The sequence below is a fragment of the Cryptomeria japonica genome, chromosome 3 (genome assembly GCF_030272615.1).
Source record: "Cryptomeria japonica chromosome 3, Sugi_1.0, whole genome shotgun sequence".
NCBI classification, from domain to species: domain Eukaryota; kingdom Viridiplantae; phylum Streptophyta; class Pinopsida; order Cupressales; family Cupressaceae; genus Cryptomeria; species Cryptomeria japonica.
Window position 1 is genome coordinate 277,257,061 of NC_081407.1, and position 17,335 is coordinate 277,274,395.

Genomic DNA, 17,335 nt, shown 5'->3' on the forward strand with positions numbered 1-17,335 from the left:
CTTCTTATCAATCACATATTACATTTGTCACTTTAGATAAGAAACTAAATTAGAGTAAACTAAACTCATTTTTTTTCTATTCTTGATTGTAGTTCACCTCAATCATGGCCCAAACTATTTTAGGCCTAGATATAGAATTATTTAAATAAAAATGCTAATGATACTTCTTTGTATAACAATGTAATATTGGAAGATAGTTAGATACATAGATGGAGAGGAGTGAAGAGGAGAAGGGGAATGGTCGGGCCAAAAATTCAAATTTTTTGGGTGGGAGAACTCGATTAGCAGCAAGACAGCTTGTAGCAGGCGATTCAGGGAGCCCTTTGGAGGGGGAGAGTTTAGATGGTAAGGAACCCAATGCCCATTTGGATTCGAGGGACCCAGATCATGTGGGGAGAGGATTGAAGTAGAAGAGGTGAACGGTCAGGTTCAAAACTCAAACTTGGTGGGCGGAAAACCTGAAGCAATATTAAGATAGCAAGTGGCATGCAGTTTAGGGAGCCCTATCGAGGGAATAGAATCTCATGGGAAGGATCTTGAGGCTCCTTTGAATTCGGGGAACCTAGATGGGGGGCCCAATTCAAGCGGACCTATTGGTAAATGGTCTTCTTTGTTTGGTATCAAACCCAAAGGTAAGTTGTCCTTGCCTCCGATTAAAAATACATCAAATGTTTCTCAAGGAAAGTTTACCATTTCCATTCCAGATCAAATTATAGATCAAAATATTCCTTAGATGGAAACTACCCTGATAGGTAAATTCTTTGGGGCAAGACCTAACATTGAGGTTGTTCGTGGATTTGTCAAGAGAAAATAGAATTTGAAAGGATGGGTTGAAGTGGTCAATATGAATAAAGGATGTCTTTCCTTTTCTTTTTCATGTGAGGAAGATCACAGACAAATCATTTGCAATGGAACCTAGTCGGTAGGTAAATATCTAATGTATATCTAGAAATGGTACCCTAATGCGGGCCTGGATGATAAGTTTGTGGTCCAAGTACCAGTCTAGATAAAGCTACATGGGCTTCCTATGGAATATTAGGAGGAAGATGTGTTTGTTGGGATAGCCAATGCTTTTGGGGAGCTTCTTTCCATTGACTTGGTCATGACATCTAGAAGAAGACTCATTTATGCTAGAATCTGTGTAGGGGTTGGGCCTGAGATGGATATGCCAGAGGAAATAGAGATAGATTCAAAACTTGAGAAATGGATGCAGAATATTGTTTATGAATCAATCCCTTTTGCTTGTTTTCACTATAAGAGAGTTGGGAACTAGGCTAAAAATGCCCAAGCAATGTTGCCAAAACTCAAACCCAAACTAAAGTTTGGAAAAAGGTGGAAAATAACCCAAACACCAAGATTGAAAAATCTTTGAAAGACTCTCCTTCTGATGGTTCAGATTGGGAGAAACAGTCCCAGGTCGAAAGGATCAAGGAGGTATTAGCCAGGGAATTAGGAAATGAAATAAATAAGGGAGAGCAAGATAAGATCTCCCAATAGGAAAATGAGCAGGAGAACAATGGAAAGGATTCTAATGATGGAGAAAGAAAGTCACAAGTCAACAATCAAAATAATCAAAAGGATATGACAGAACAAAATTTAGCTCAGAATGAGAAACGAGATAGTATTCAAATGGATAAGGGAGATAGTCAATCCAAAGACAACAAGGAAGAGGGAGACAATTTTAACTCAGTAGGAAAATCTTCTGAGTCAGAAAATGGAGCAAGTTGGATCGAAGATGGTCAACCTGACAATATCTTTGAGCAAGGGCTCTCAAATATATCATTAGCCTCTCCAGCCTAGGTCAAGATGACTTTCCTAGAGGAAAATGAACCAAGATGGGGAAATGAAGAAGATATAAAAAAGGCTCTGGGAAAGAGTGGGACAAAGCAGAAGGAGGAAGAAGTAATGGAGGATAAAAGAAAGAACAAGAACAAAAAATAATAATAATAGCAATAACAATAATACAACCACCAGAAATACCGGAAGCAGACTAGAAGATGTGGGAGCTCAACATACATCACCTAGAAGATATTCAAATGCAAAGAAGAGGACCATGGAAACTAACAAGAATTTAGAAGATGAGACTCAAAGAACCATCTTTGAGGTAGGTATTTCTAAAAAGTTATGAATATTATCTCTTGGAATATTCAAGGATTGAATAATCCTCACAAACATGATATAATAGAAAGTATGATTAGAGACAAAAAGCCAGATATTTTTTTGATTCAGGAAACCAAAATGCCTAAGGATAAGGCTGAATGTTTGAAAATGTTTAGTAATGGAGGAGATAGTGGTGGTAGTTCAAAAGGCACATCTAGGGGTATTGCTACTTTCTGGAATAAAAATAATGTAAAAGGAGACGTCTTGATTCAAGATAACAACTTGGCTTGCATTAGATTTAAGCATTTGAAAGAGGGTAATTCATGGGTCCTGACTAATGTGTATGCCCCTAACACCAAGACTAGTAGAAGTGATTTCTAGAAAAGATTATCCTCGTTTAGAAGTAAGTTTTCTGAAGATAGATGGATTATTATGGGGGATTTCAATACCCCTTTGAGGAAAAATGAGAAAAAGGGAGGCAACCAAACCAATTTGGACAACAGATTGGATTTGGTAGAGTTCATCATTAATCATGCTCTCCATGATCTAGATTTACAAGTGGTTAAATATACCTAGACCAACAGAAGGAGTGGTGAAGAGTTAATTTAGTTTAGACTCGACAGAGCTTTAATTTCTTTGGATTGGTTTAATTCTCATTTTTGTTCTTTATCGGCTCATATTAGGGCCGGGTCGGATCATTCTCCTATATCCTTTATGACTAATGCCAAGAAGGGAAGAAGACATTTCCCTTATAGATTTGAGAGAATGTGGACAAAACACCTGGATCGGGAAAGCAAAATTAAGGAATCGTAGCAAGTTATAATTGAAGGAAATGCTATGTAGAAGGTGGTCAAAAAGTTGAAGTTTGTCAAAGATAATGTTAAAAGATGGAATAAGGAATCCTTTGGGAACATATTTGTTTCCAAAGCTACCATTCTCTTAGATTTGAAAGACATTCAGGATAAGATTCAGAATAATGGCTATACCAAGGTCTCTAGAGAGGTTGAAGACAATATTCTCATGAAATATCATGACATTATAGCTAAAGAAGAAACTTTTTGGAAACGGAGGTTGAGAAATATTTGGTTGAAGGAAAGGGATAGAAATACCAAATAATTTCATATGTCCACTTTGAAACACAAGGCCATCAATAGGATATCTCAACTTAAAGTCAATGGTAGAAATATTGAAGATGAAGATTCTATGAGGAAGACAGTCTTGGAGTTCTTCTCTAACCTCTTGACTAAGGATTAGATTCTAGACCTTTAGGCTCAAGAGGACCTTACAGACTGTATCCCCTCTATCTTGGATGCTGATCATAATTTCTATCTTACTGGTATACCATCCAATGATGAGATTCTAAAAGTTGTCAACTCTTTTGAAGGTAACAAGGCCCCGGGTCCGGATAGTTTCCCTATGTTCTTTTTTCAAATGTATTGGCATATTGTTGAAAATGATATATCTATTGGTATTTTTCTATGGTTTTGTCATTGATGTCAACACCTACTAACACTTATCAACTCTGGCACTTTGAAGAATTGGAAATGTTCACTGGCAAGCAAGTGACTTATGCACAGTCACCGGTATCTGGTACACTGGCATGATATAATGTTCACTGGCACTTGGAATGATATGAAAAATACCTGGTTATGTCTAAGACATCATTTGGACACCTTGTCTTGGAGATTTGTTCATTGGCACTTTCGTATTTGCATATTTGTTGTTACTGGAAAATAGGTCTAGAATAAGAACCGACAAGCTTATCTATTCCAGATCAGCATGACACACTATGGAGAGGATTTATTAATGTAGTAATTGCATTGAGCCAACATGTTGAATCGTTTATTGCATCGGACATTGTTTTATTTGTTAATTGATTTTATTGTAATATCTTTTAGAGTTGACCTAATAAAATTGGTCTTAGGTTATGGTATAAATGTAAGATCTTATTTGTAAGATTGAATGTGGAATGTGAAAAGAAATTGTATGAAGGTATATGTGAGAATAAGCAAAGCTATACACGCAGACATCATTTGAAGGTTGAAAGAAGGTTTTTGTGAAGTCAATTAGAACTACACCGGTACTGAATCCAACATAGAAAGATGCTAATTTGAGTAGTACATCCTTATTGGATTTAACCATCCAATTGTAGTCAGTGTGACTCCTATTTGTGTTTGAGCAGTGAGCTCTAGGCGCTTGGCCTTTCTACATGTGCAGATCCCATTTGTATACACATACTATCAACAGTAGTATCATCTGATTGTGGGTAAGGTTTCCCACCGTGGTTTTCCCCCTTGCAGGGTTTCCACATACAAATATTGGTGTTATGTGTTGTGGATGTTATTGTGTTTCTATTTCATGCATTAATCTTTACCGGTGCTGTAATTAATTGATAAAACTATCTACAGGCATAAAAGACTGGTTTACCTATATTAAGCATTAAAGTTGGTTAAGTTGTTTTGGGTTTGAATTTGTTGGACAACCGATTCCCCCCCACCTCTCAATTGTCCCGAGGACCTAACAATATCTATTGTTGTGAAAGAATTCTTTGGTGTGAGAAGAATTTTGAAAGAAATAAATGGTACTTTCATTGCTCTTATTCCCAAAAAGATGGGTGTTGATTCCATGGATCTTTTTAGACTTATCAGTCTATGCAACTCTTTGTACAAGATCATCTCAAAGGTTTTGACCTCTAGAATCTTGACTCTGCTCCCCTCTATCATTTCTCCCTAACAAAGTGGCTTTGTCCCAAGAAGACAAATTTTGGATTTGATAATCATGGTCCATGAAAACATTCACCCTCTCTCTAGTGATAAAAAAGAAGGCTTCTTTTGAAGCTTGACTTATCTAAAGCCTATGATAGAGTTGACTGGGGCTTTATGATGGATTTTCTCTCTGCTTTTGGTTTCTCCTCTAGAAGTATCTGTCTTATTATGCAATTGGTGTCCTCTTCTTCTTTTTCTATTTTGATCAAGGGGTCTCCTTCCCCCTTTTTCAAATCCTCAAGGGGTCTTAGACAGTGGGATCCTCTATCCCCAGTTCTTTTCATTATCATGGTGGAATATTTGGGAAGATTTATTGGTAAACTTGTTGAGAAGGGAGAGTTTTGTGGGTTGAAACCTTCAATGAAATCTTCAATGAAAGATTATAGGAGCTTAAAGAAAGCTTTGGACAATTATGGGATAGCTACTGGTCAATTGATAAATTGGACTAAAAGTTTTGTCTATTTCATAAACACTCTAAAAAGAAGACAAATAAAGATTAGTAACATTTTGGGATGCTAATTGGGGAATCTTCCTACTTCCTATCTTGGGCTCCCTTTATGTCAAGTTCCACCTGATACTTTATGGGGTGCTCTTGTGGATAAATTTCATAGGAAGTTAGCTAGATGGAAAGGCTCACTACTCAGCGAAGCTGGTAAGGTCCAACTTTTGAAATCTACTTTTCAGTGTATTCCTCTTTATGCCATCAGTATTTTTAGAATCCCTGCCAAGTTTGTAGAGGCTATTGAAAAAATTCAAAGAACTTTTCTGTGGACAGAGGTTGAGGAAAAGAAGAGAATGAATTTGATTGCGTGGGATAAGGTTTGTAAACCTATAAGAAAGGGAGGACTAGGCCTTAGAATAATCAGAGACATGAATGAGTTTCTCATGGCTAAGCAGATATGGAGAGGTTATAAAACTGAGGGAGAATGGAAATTGATATGGGAAAATAAGTATAAAAGACAATTACCAACCCTTCAAAGTTTCATCAATGTTGAAGATATCTTGATTGGTTCTAACATCTGGAAAAATATTACAAGAACTAGAGATCTAATTGCTAAAGCTGTGAAATGGAAGGTGGGGAAAGGGAATCTCATTAAATTCTGGGAAGACTCTTGGTTGTTTGACTCCCCGTTGAGTGATAGTCTTGATTGGGGAATGTTTTAGGATCAGTGTAAGGAAAAATATGTTACTATGTTGGGTGACTACTGGAATATTGGACAGTGGAAGGAATTATCCCCAGTTGATCCCTCCCTTGGTAATCTGAACAAAATTATGAATTCCATGGTGGTGGTGGATGATGATGACCAGCTAATCTAGAAACTTACTACAAATGGTAAATTTTTTTGTTGCCTCTCTCTATAATCAACAGTTCTCTAATCTGGAGAGTCCTTGTTGGGCTAAGGCTTGGGTAAAAGGCCTAATTCCTAAAATTAATATTTTTTTTTGGACTGTCCTTCAAAATTAAATTTTGACTATTGATAATCTCAAAACTAGAGGATTTTGTATGCCTAGTGTTTGTCTTCTTTGTATGTAGAATGAGGAAACCATTAATCATTTGTTCTTCTATTGTCCCTTCTCTGCTAACATCTGGGCTAGATGTCTGGATTACTTCAATATCAGTTGGGTCTTTCTGGAATCTGTCCAAGATGTTTTTAATTCATGGCATCACCCCTCAAGGATTAAGTCTATAATTCTGTTATGGAGATTGGCTTTACCTCATATTTGTTGGGTGTTAGTCCACTCTTATATTTTTTGTCTTTTCGCGTTCTTTAAATTTTTCCCCTTTGCAATTTTTATTGAACTCAACCTCTCACTTGAACCATTTCAAGGTTCAAGGTTCAAGTTCAAGTGCGGTATGTGACATAGTGGCTTTGTTTTAAAAAAAGGTGTTAAAGGTCTTGGTGGTCATAGTTCATTGAACTTGAACCATGAACCATTGGAGTGGTTCAAGCTTCAAGGTTCAACATGCTAAAGAAAGTCTCACGTAAGTCATGTTTTATAATGGGTAAGCTTCATGTTCGCATGTTTTGCACTAATACTATTTTGAACTTGAACCTTTGGACTTATTTTCGAAGGGTTCAAGGTTCAAGGTTCAAACTTTGAGGATAAATGACTTTGGAGATAAAGTGAATAAGTGTCAACATATAGGGAATATTATGGATTTAAAAGATGAACCTTGAGAAAATGAATTGTGATGTGAATCCGTACTTGGGAATAATCATTCCAAATAATCAATTCAAGTAAAGGATGTGGAGGAGAAAAGACTTGTTATTAATAAACTATCAGAACTTGATCTTTTCAGCATGATTTGGCACATATGAGTATGCCATTTTCAAATCATGAAAGATCGTGTGACCAATATTTAAGGCCAGTCCCTAACATTTGTTTTATTTAAAACAAGTTACTTCCCTTTATTATTTGCCCAATTTGGTAAGTAGAAAGTTAATGCAAGCAACATTTCTTTGTCTCGACTCTGTCAATTCTCACTTCTGCATGAAAGGTGAGTGCAAGTTCTTCCTCTTTTCTTGTTGTTTTTCATGAATTGAAAGTGTTATTTGATACTTCAGTTGGTTCAATCAATTCTTATTGCTCTGCATTTTCTAATTATATAACTAAAATGAGATCGAAAGTACCTCGAGTAGATCAAAATTCTTGGCTAGTTAGTTCCCTGCCTGACATAGGAGATACTTTTATGCCATCAGTAGATTTAAATTAATTCCATGAAAGAATGCAAAATTCTGCTAGTTCCCCTTTGATGCAGAAAATTTCAGGTAGTGGGTTGATCGAAGTTGTTGTATTTCCTCCCGTGGTGTCATGTCCAGAAGTAGTTTTGGAATGTATGAACATATATGATCCTGTAGAGATGTGTGTAAGAGATGTAGGGGGTAAGGTTTTGCTTTCAATTAATCAGGAGGTTGTTTCAGTCATAATGAAAATACCAGAGAGAAAGAAATACAAGGATTGGATGGTATGCAAGTCACAAGGGCTTTTCTCTAAGAAGAACTCATGTTATAGGAGTGTCATTGCAATAAATTGGTTATTAAAATTTCAAAAGGGGGGTTCAAGACTGCCAAGCCCATTAAATTGAGAGCATTTGATTCAGGAGGTAAGGGACATAGTCATTTTATTACATAGAATGTGGGGAAATGAGATAACCTTTTATTGGTAGGATTGGATGTACTTCTTTATTCAGGTCATTTTTGGTAACAAGAGATACATAGACTGGGCAAAATTAATTGCAAAAAGAATGCATGAGGGTTTAAGTTGTTTTGGGAACAAAAAATTCTATATGTCATCCTACCTCATATACTATTTAGCTTGTACTCATCAATGGGTAGGTCTGTATCATGAAACTTGGCAGAATGATATGAAGATATATGAATATCACCCGCATTTGCAACAACATAGGGTTACTAAAAATTATTCTAAGGTTCAAAATATTTTCCTGGGCATGTTAGTATTTGAATTAAAAGGGGATGTTCATAAGAGATTGACTAAGCAAGCTATGCATTTTATAAATATATATGGCAGCTTCTATATTCAGTTCTCTAGGTTCACTTATTTGAGGGTTAGTAGCTTTGAAGGAGAACCCTACAAATTGTCGAGATATGCCTTTGATAGACAAGTATTAATTGAAGTTTGCAAGCAATTGGCTCATATAGATAAGAAATATGGAGAAGAACACCAAACAAGGGTTTCCTTTCCCATTGAGCTCACATACTACACTAGTAGCAGTGTCTCAGATGCTTTGAATTCAGAATTAGAGTTCAAAAGGTTCAATTTTCAATTGTATTTTCCCTACACTAACTTTGATACTAAATGATTTGCAATGACACACTTTACACTAAGGGAGAATTTTTTACATGTAACTAATTTAGAAGACTTATGGACAGATTGTGTGGATGAGTATGATGTCCGAAAAAGAGCTCACCTGATAATCACACTGAAGCAAATTTGGGATTATGGTCTAAAGAAGAACACTGCAAATATTGTGGATGATGAAAATGATTTTCTTGATTCCAAATTTGTTGATGATAGGAAGCCAATGGTAATACCAGAGGTTGACTAGACAAAGGATGAGAAAGAATAGATTCAAACTAGGACAATCTTGGTCATTCGAAGAACAAAGAAGTGGCTTAAAAATCGAAGACCAAGTAGAAGCTCAAGGAAAGATTCAACCTCACCCACTGAGGTCTTGGTATCTAATTCTCTTGACCCATCTTGTGCTGTAGGTTCACAAAAATAGGGAAAAAGAGGATAGCGAGTGAAGACAGTGCAAACCAAAGAGGAGACAACTTTTGTTAGAGTAACCTGCTCAAGAACAAGAGGCAAAAGACATTCCTTGCCTATTGATACTGTAGTAGTTGATCTTGAGATGGATGCTACTTCAATTGATCCAATCAAAGAGTGACAAGGTCTAGCCGATGAGGGTAATAATCAGTAGGAACAGGAAGCCCAAAATGAAGTTACTATTATGGTAGTCAGGGATGTAAAGAAACTAAAACTAACCTAGGTAGGCCTCAAGTTCCTTCAGGACCAATATGCTTAGAAAACATGTTAAGTAACAAGAAGAGAAATATTGTTCCATCCTTCATTCCAGTTGAAGATATGGTTAGTAAGTTCCTGGGAAAAATCCTAAGGAAAAGAAGTCAAGAAACATGTCAAAGATTGATTTTGATGTAGATAATGGGAACTAGATTGCAGAGATAGCGCATCCATTAAGCCCTATAGCTCAAGACTTTTCTGTTGAAAGGATTAAAATTGGAATTGCCTCTCGAGCTACAGATGTGCTTCATCTTGAAGTTTCAACAAAGAAAATCATAACCAGGACCTAGAAAAATAAGAAGGATAAACATCAGATGAATGAGATGTTACAGCGGATGGCAGAGTATATTGAGGCAATCAATGATCCAAATCCTCAACCCTTATCACAACTTCCAATGTCTTTCAATCCTAAGTCTCTTACAAATTAGAAGACTCTGAAACAAATACAGAAATGCAGGTTGATCATAGAAATAATGATGGAGTGGCTAGAAAGAATTCACAAGTTTGGTGCATAATACTTTGTTAATTCAAGAAGAGTATGTAATGGGGCAATACAAGTCATGAAGTAATTGGAAGTCGAGATCATCAATTGGAAAAATGAAGAAGCTAAATGCACACCAAAAGCTGCACAAATGCGAGAAGTGCAAAAATATGGGGTAATGAAGTTTCTTGCTGAAAAACCTGTGGTAGGTTTGAATGAAAGTATTTTGTATGTGTGCTAGAAGAATATTGAATGGAGAAATTCTCTAATAAAATAGGCTTATGAGGACTTCATGAAACTGATAAATCAACTCACAGAGTTAGTAACCTCCATGAGAAATGAACTCATGGGCATTAGGATAAAATGTTTGAAAGATGATGGAAGAACCCTAGAGACAGTTGAGGTTATAACCAAATAATTTAAGGGAAAAATCAATTATGTGAAAGAAGCTAAGGGTTTAGTTCCTGATGACCTAAGTGTGATTGCTAAGATTGAATCACTCCTATTTTTATGCATCAGACATCTGGATAGTTACTCCAACAAAGTTGCATAGGTTCAGAAGGAAAAACAAGTCTGGAAGCAATGAATGGAACATGTGGGATTACCTCATAACAAAATAATTCAACACTTTTCCACTGCTCATGCGGATTCAAAGAAATAAGAAGTTACCACAACTACATAGTAATATTTTCCATTGATGATAGATCCTTTTACTTGTTGGTTGAAAAAAATATTTTATTTTGATGTTGGTTTCACTGATTTTGTGGGGTGGAAGTTGTTATCTTTGCGTGTTTCCCATTTTAACCATTGGCCAAGTTGTGGCTATATATCTATGTTTTTGAGACTCTAGAAAGGTTGGAAAAATGGTGATTTTTCGCACAGTAGATAATATTTTTGTTTTTTCATTAAGGAATTGCTAGAAACTGGAATGATTGATTGATTAATATAAGTTATGGTGTTATCTTTAAATCTGGGTGTTTGAGGAATAGCAATAATTCCTGAGAAGTTTGCTAGAAACATGATATCATTTATGCTCAGTCATTTCTATGTTTTCTTCAATTCATGGTTACCATTAGTTGTTAACAAATTCAATGTGGATTGAGTTGTGCTAATCTCCCTTGTCTTGTGAGGAATGAGAGAGAATTGATTAGACATCAATACTATTATGCATTTGTTATGCTTTGAATTTATTAGGTGAACATGTGTGTAGATCAGAGTCTATGACGTCAATTGAACCTTCAAAATATTTTCTTTTTTTCAGTTTGAAAGCATTATTTTTTATTGATGGATGAATGCTAAGGCCTTTCTACACTTTCTGGTAAAAAGTGTCAACATTTCATTTATGTACTAAATTTATTGCAAATTATATGAGGAGCTACCCTCTAATGCAGAGGTTGAGTTCTAATTAATTTATCCAACTGCTGGTAATTTGTTTACTTTCATAATCGGGCTTACATGAGTTACATATCTATTAAGAGAGAATAAATAAATTTCTTGAAAGGGACAAATTTGTTTACCAACAAATTTTTGGTGACTATGCTGGGGAGTCGAATTATAAGACTAGTCGCCTTGTTGCAAGATTGGAGTCAAAAAGATATACCAGGTCACAAAGAAGGGAGTGGGTAGTTGATTGTGTCTTTCAGGATTTACAAAACCTCAATTTTCAACCCACTTTTTCACCTCAAAGATGAGCAAGAAGTAGGCATCCTTCCCCATCACCATCATCCCTTGTGTCCTCAATGTGTCAAGCTCTAACCTTGCATGGTATTGCTTTACCAAATATAATCAACCTGTTTTCGCTCAATATTATATTTCTAATGGCAGTAAATAATCCTTAGGGGGGCGATTTAGGTCCATTGAACTTAGGTTTAAATCTCAATCCCTTACCCAAAGGTGCTAGAAATCACTTGCCAAAATTTAGTGGTGATGGAAAAATCACCATTGATGAGCACCTGAATGCATTCAGTGTGGCTTGTGGGATAATAGTTGTTCAACATGAGTATGTTGTTGTAACATTGTTTGTCCAAACACTAACTGGAGTAGCAACATGTTGGTTCTATCACTTACCAAACATCATGATAATAAATTGGCAGAGTTTGAGAACAAGGATTGAGGCAAGATTCAAAGTGGTTGAGGATGAACACTCTCTCTTGGCTCAATTGGCCCAACTAAAGAAAGATATTCTGGAGTCTATGAGGGACTTTGTAGTGAAATTTGACAAAATTGTGCATTAAATTCTTGTTAATCAAAAACCCTCTGATGATAATTTGAAGTGTTTCTTTATAAATTCTATGCCTTCAGAAATAGGTTTCTTGATCCGCAGGCAAAGGGTTTCAGATTTGAGAGCTACCAAAACCCTTGCAGTTGAATTGGAAGATGATTTAATCATGGTAGGTAAATGGAAAAGAGAAGTACAAGCTTCCCCTGCCCAACCTTCAACTTCTTCTGATACTATGATCCAAAGATTGATGAATTATGTGATTACCCTTAAAAGACAATTACCTAAAGACAGTACTTCATACCCATCTCCCTATCAAGATATACGTAGGAGAAATACAAATCAGTCTATGGGCTTTGGGAATAGGGCTTTGCAATTACCCCCTGCTCAGTAGAGATTAGAAATTGAGGCACCACCACCTAAAGGGAGTATGTGTGTTTTTCATCTAACTGATGAACATGAGGGTAGTTCTTGTCCTGAAATGATGCATTATGCACAATTGATGAATTCTAAAGATACCCCAAATGAGTGGAGTGAAGACTAATCTTTAAAGCAACCTGGCGACTCTGAAATCCACTTCCTAGAGTATGAGTCAGATTCAAAAAGAGGGGTTGATATTTTGGTTACTTTAGGAGATCCTTCATGTGATGTGCTCACAAGAAATCAACAAAATGTAAAACCTCAGGGTGCTCCTTCATCATCTGCTGTGAATTTCAAAGGTAAGGAGATGGTTTCAAAATTTCATAACAATATTCAAAAACTGTAGGAACCTCCATTTTTAAGGTCTGTTGAAAAAGAAAGTTTGTTGATATTGTTAAATTTTGCAAATCTTCTCAAATCCAAATTACACATGTTGAGTACCTGAAGCTAAACCCAAAAGAACTAGATAGGCTTGTTGAGTTCATAAAAGGAAGTAATGTACTACAAGCTAATGGAACACAACAAACAGTAAATACCGCATTGACCTCACACAGTGATGAGTTAATTCACCTTGTTGTTCATGAAAAGTTGTCTAAAATAATTGCTCTCCAAACAGATGATTCTTTGTCTACTCTAGAGTCAAAACCAGAACCCTTTTACCTAACATTGTTCATAAATGGTCATAGGTTAAATAATTGTATTATAGATTCAGGTGCGTCTGACAATATAATGCCTTCTGTAGTAGCTAAAGCATTAGGGTTGTCCTTGACAAAAACTTTTGGAAGATGTTATTTTATGGATTCAAAGAAGATTCCTCTGTTAGGACAAATTAAGGATGCTCAAGTAGTTCTTGCCGCTCACCTGAGAAAAATAATTAACTTGACTATTCTAATAGCTGACATCCTAGCTAGCTATGGTATGTTACTAAGTCATACATTCTATAGGGATATAGGAGGTGAAATTAAAATGGATTGGTCCCAAGCCATAATTCCTGTTGGAAAATAGTGAGTCATTTTGTAGCCTAAACCAAAGTCTAAATTCATTGTTTTCCCTTCTGACGACCCAAGAGCTCAAATTATATATCATGATAGTCAATTTGGAAACTACATGATTTTGTCCGATAATGAGGTAAGAGAAGATCCATCACAAACTAGAGGAGAGGAAAGCCTGTGGTTAATGAAGTTTAATTGTAGTTGTGCAACATTAGGTTCAGGTGTAGGGGTAGTGTTAATTCCACCTTCTAGCAATCATATTCCTTTCTCTTTTAAATTGGAATTCAAAAATACCAACAATACAACTAAGTATGAGGCTTTGTTGCTAGGTTTAGTTGTAGCTAAGAGACTAGGAGTAAATATCATGCAAGTCAAAGGAGCTGCTGAATTGATTGTAAAACATGTCAGAGGGCTATTTAATGTTAAAAATGAAAGATTGAAACACTATCCGAATAGAGTTTGGGACGAAATCGAAGATTTTGATGCATTTTCCATTGAGGCAATACCTAGAGAATTGAATTCAAAATAAGATTCATTAGCAGTCTTAGCTTCTTTACTTGTTCCGTATCCCAAATTTATTGATGATATTTATAGGGTAGAGTTGATATATCAGCCTAGTGTCCCAGACAACTCTTAGTTTTGGCAAGTGTTTGAAAACGACAAAAAAATCAATAATTTTATGCAAAGTGTAAACATGTTTTCTATCATATATTTTGAAGGTTTAGATGCAGAGTGCAAATAATTTTCACCAGAACAAGCCAAGGAGTTGCCCGATGGAATTATGCAGTTGAAAGGAAACAAGATCCCTAAAGGGTTGGTTTCATTGGAGCGTCTGTTTGATCGTCATGACGCCTACAAGAAGAACAAAGGTGATAAATCCCCTGAGGTTCAGGATATTTTAGGCTACAGGAAGATCAACATCGGTACTGAGGATGAACCTAAATTTATCAAAATGGGAAAATGTTGTATGCCTGTAGAAAAGGGGAGGTTCATTAGTATCATGTTGGAGTTCAAGGACATGTTTGCTTGGTGCTTTGACGATCTTTAAAACTTTAGAGAGGGAAAATTCCAGCATCAAATTCCTCTGAAACTTGGAGTAAGTCCTTTCTGACAAAAGCTTAGAAGCTTCAATCCAAAAGTAGCTGAGGCTATATTTCAACAAGTAGATAAGATGTTAGAGGCTAGGATTATATACCCCATCCATCATTCTACATGGATAGCTAATATTGTACTTGTTAGAAAGAAAATTAGAGAAATAAGGATTTGTGTAGATTTTTGAAATCTAAATCAAGCTAGCCTAAAAGATAACTATTGATTACCAACCATGGACCACATTCTAAAAATAGTTTCAGGATTAGAGATGATGTCCATGCATGATGGATTTTCAAGTTATAATTAGATCAATGTTTAGGAAAGTGATCATCATAAAACTGCCTTTATTACTTCCTAGTGTACATTTGCTTATAACCAAATGCTATTTGGTTTTATTAATGTAGGATCGACATTTCAGCATGCTACGGATTTGTCCTTTGGTCATTTAAAGGATAAGATCATTGTTGTGTATCTAAATGACTTAACAGTTTTCTCAAAAAGAAGAAAACATCACGTGTGAGATGAGAGACAAGTGTTATAGAGGTGTTGTGAGCATGGAGTATCCTTAAACCTGAATAAATCAGTGTTTAGAGTCACAGAGGGTAAGTTGCTTGGTCATATTATTTCTAAGGAAGGGGTGAAAATAAATCCTGAAAGGATAAGAACAATTCAATAGCTAATTCTACCATCAAGTAGGAATGTCATTAGATCCTTCTTCGAATAGGTAAATTTTCTAAGTAGGTTCATCCCAAATTTTGTAGAGACTACCAGGTATATTGTGAATTTGATGAGTGAGAAACAAGCTTGCGTTTGAATCAATAAAGAATGCTATTGGTCATGCACCTATTCTAGTTAATCCTAATTTTAGTAAGGATTTTATTATCTACTATTATGCCTCAGAGCACACTATGTTAGGAATTTAATTATACAAGAATGAGGATAATGAAGAAGTCCCAATATCATTTATGAGTGTACCATTAAAAAAGAATGAATTGAAGCATTCAATAATGGAAAAGAAATCATATGCGGTTCTGAAGGCCGTAAAGTAGTTTAGGTATTATATTCTTCATTCCCATGCAATTATTTATGTGCCTCATTCCGCAGTCAAGATCATATTGACACAACAAGACATGAATGAATAATAGAGCCTCCTAGGTGTCGAAAATTCAAGAGTTCAATTTAGATATTAAGCCCACAAAATTGGTAAGAGGGCAGGGTTTGCGCAAGCTAATTGCTGAGAGTAAAGAGGGAGTGATAGAGGAATTTCCCTTAGTCTTGTTTGTTGGCCTTTAGGATTCCTGGTTTATAGATGTTTCTTACTTCTTGACATATGGAGATTGCCTTGAACATCTTTCTTCAAAGGAGAAGAGGAACTTGAGATTAAAAGCTACTAAATATGTCATTTTTAATGATGTATTATATAAGAGGGGACTAGATGGAACCTTCTTGTGCTGTGTAGATAAATCGCTCCAAGAGTCTCTGTTGAAAACATTTCATGACGAAGCCTATGGCGACCATTTCTCATCAATAGTGACTGCTTACAAGATTTTGAGGAATTGTTATTATTGGCCATGGATGTTCAGGGATGTGTATGCATGGGTAGCGAAGTGTGAGAAATGTAAGTTGTTCACAGGTAAGCCACAAATTGCAGCATTACCACTCCGACCCTGGGTTGTTGATGAACCCTTCAAACAATGGGGTTTGGATTTTATAGGCCCTTGACACCTACTTCAAGTGCAAGACATACACAGATACTGATAGCTACAAACTATTTTACTAAATGGATTGAAGCCATTCCAGTATAGAAGACATCTTCGGAGGTTGTTTATAACTTTCTGAAAGAGAATATCTTGGTTCAATTTGGAGGTCCGCTAAAAATTATGGCTGATAATGCTACTAATTTCTCATCTATTGAGATTTCATTATTCTTCTATGATCATGGGATCTCCCTCACTCACACTTCTAATTATTATCCTCAGGGAAACAGTCAAGCTGAATCCAACAATAAAAACCTTATAAACATCATGAAAAAATTAGTGAGTGAAAACTTTAAAGATTGGCATAAAAAACTATATATGAAGCTCTTTGGGTTGATCATACATCGTCAAAGAGGGCTATTGGAATGTCACCGTTTGAACTGGTCTATGGTATAGGGGCTTAGGTAGCACTTCCTTTGGAACTTGTAGCTACAAAGTTACAAACTATCATTGAGGATGCTTATTTTCAGAATTCTCTGGAAAAACGGATTATGAATTTGATGAGGATTGATGAAGAAAGAGATAAATTAGTGGACCGGATAAAAGAGCACTAGATGAGGGTGAATAAAATATTTGACAACTGGGCCACACCACACAAATTCATGCTAGGTGATCAAGTATTACTCTGGGACAGAAGAAGGGAGCCCAAACAGACACATACAAAGTTTGAATTGCTTTGGAAAGGACCATTCTTGATTCATGAGGTAAAGGGGCCAAATTTATTCAAACTTGCATATCAGGATGGTATTTCTCTTCCCTTGTCTTATAATGGATAGGATTTGAAATTATATAAATTGTGAGCAGGAGTCCCTTGTCCATCTTATATATAAGTTTTTGTTGGGTACTTAGGCATTTATTTTGTTTTGATGTGTTTTTCGGTTCTCTTTTTCTGTAAGTGTGTTTGCAAAACCAGAGATTCTGAGTTCATGTCTTGGTCCTAGGTGGTCCCAGTCCCTAGTTAGAGC

The 17,335-nt window shown here is 36.0% G+C and overlaps 1 protein-coding gene across 1 annotated transcript; it reads left to right on the forward strand.

Annotated features, from left to right (window-relative positions):
• The first annotated feature begins 209 nt into the window (after window positions 1–209).
• LOC131874092 (uncharacterized) lies at window positions 210–16,335 on the forward strand. Its single transcript, XM_059217332.1, has 4 exons — window positions 210–406; window positions 493–632; window positions 14,274–14,444; window positions 16,073–16,335. The coding sequence occupies exons 1-4, from the start codon at window positions 210–212 to the stop codon at window positions 16,333–16,335; spliced, it is 771 nt and encodes a 256-aa protein (XP_059073315.1).
• The last annotated feature ends 1,000 nt before the right edge of the window (window positions 16,336–17,335 follow it).

Bases quoted from the DNA above. Each gene is read 5' to 3' on its own strand.
- LOC131874092 (XM_059217332.1), top strand. From the start codon at position 210: ATGGAGAGGAGTGAAGAGGAGAAGGGGAATGGTCGGGCCAAAAATTCA. The intron at 407-492 runs GTAGAAGAGGTG...AGTGGCATGCAG, and splicing joins CATGTGGGGAGAGGATTGAA to TTTAGGGAGCCCTATCGAGG. The intron at 633-14,273 runs GTAAGTTGTCCT...AATTTTCACCAG, and splicing joins GTTTGGTATCAAACCCAAAG to AACAAGCCAAGGAGTTGCCC.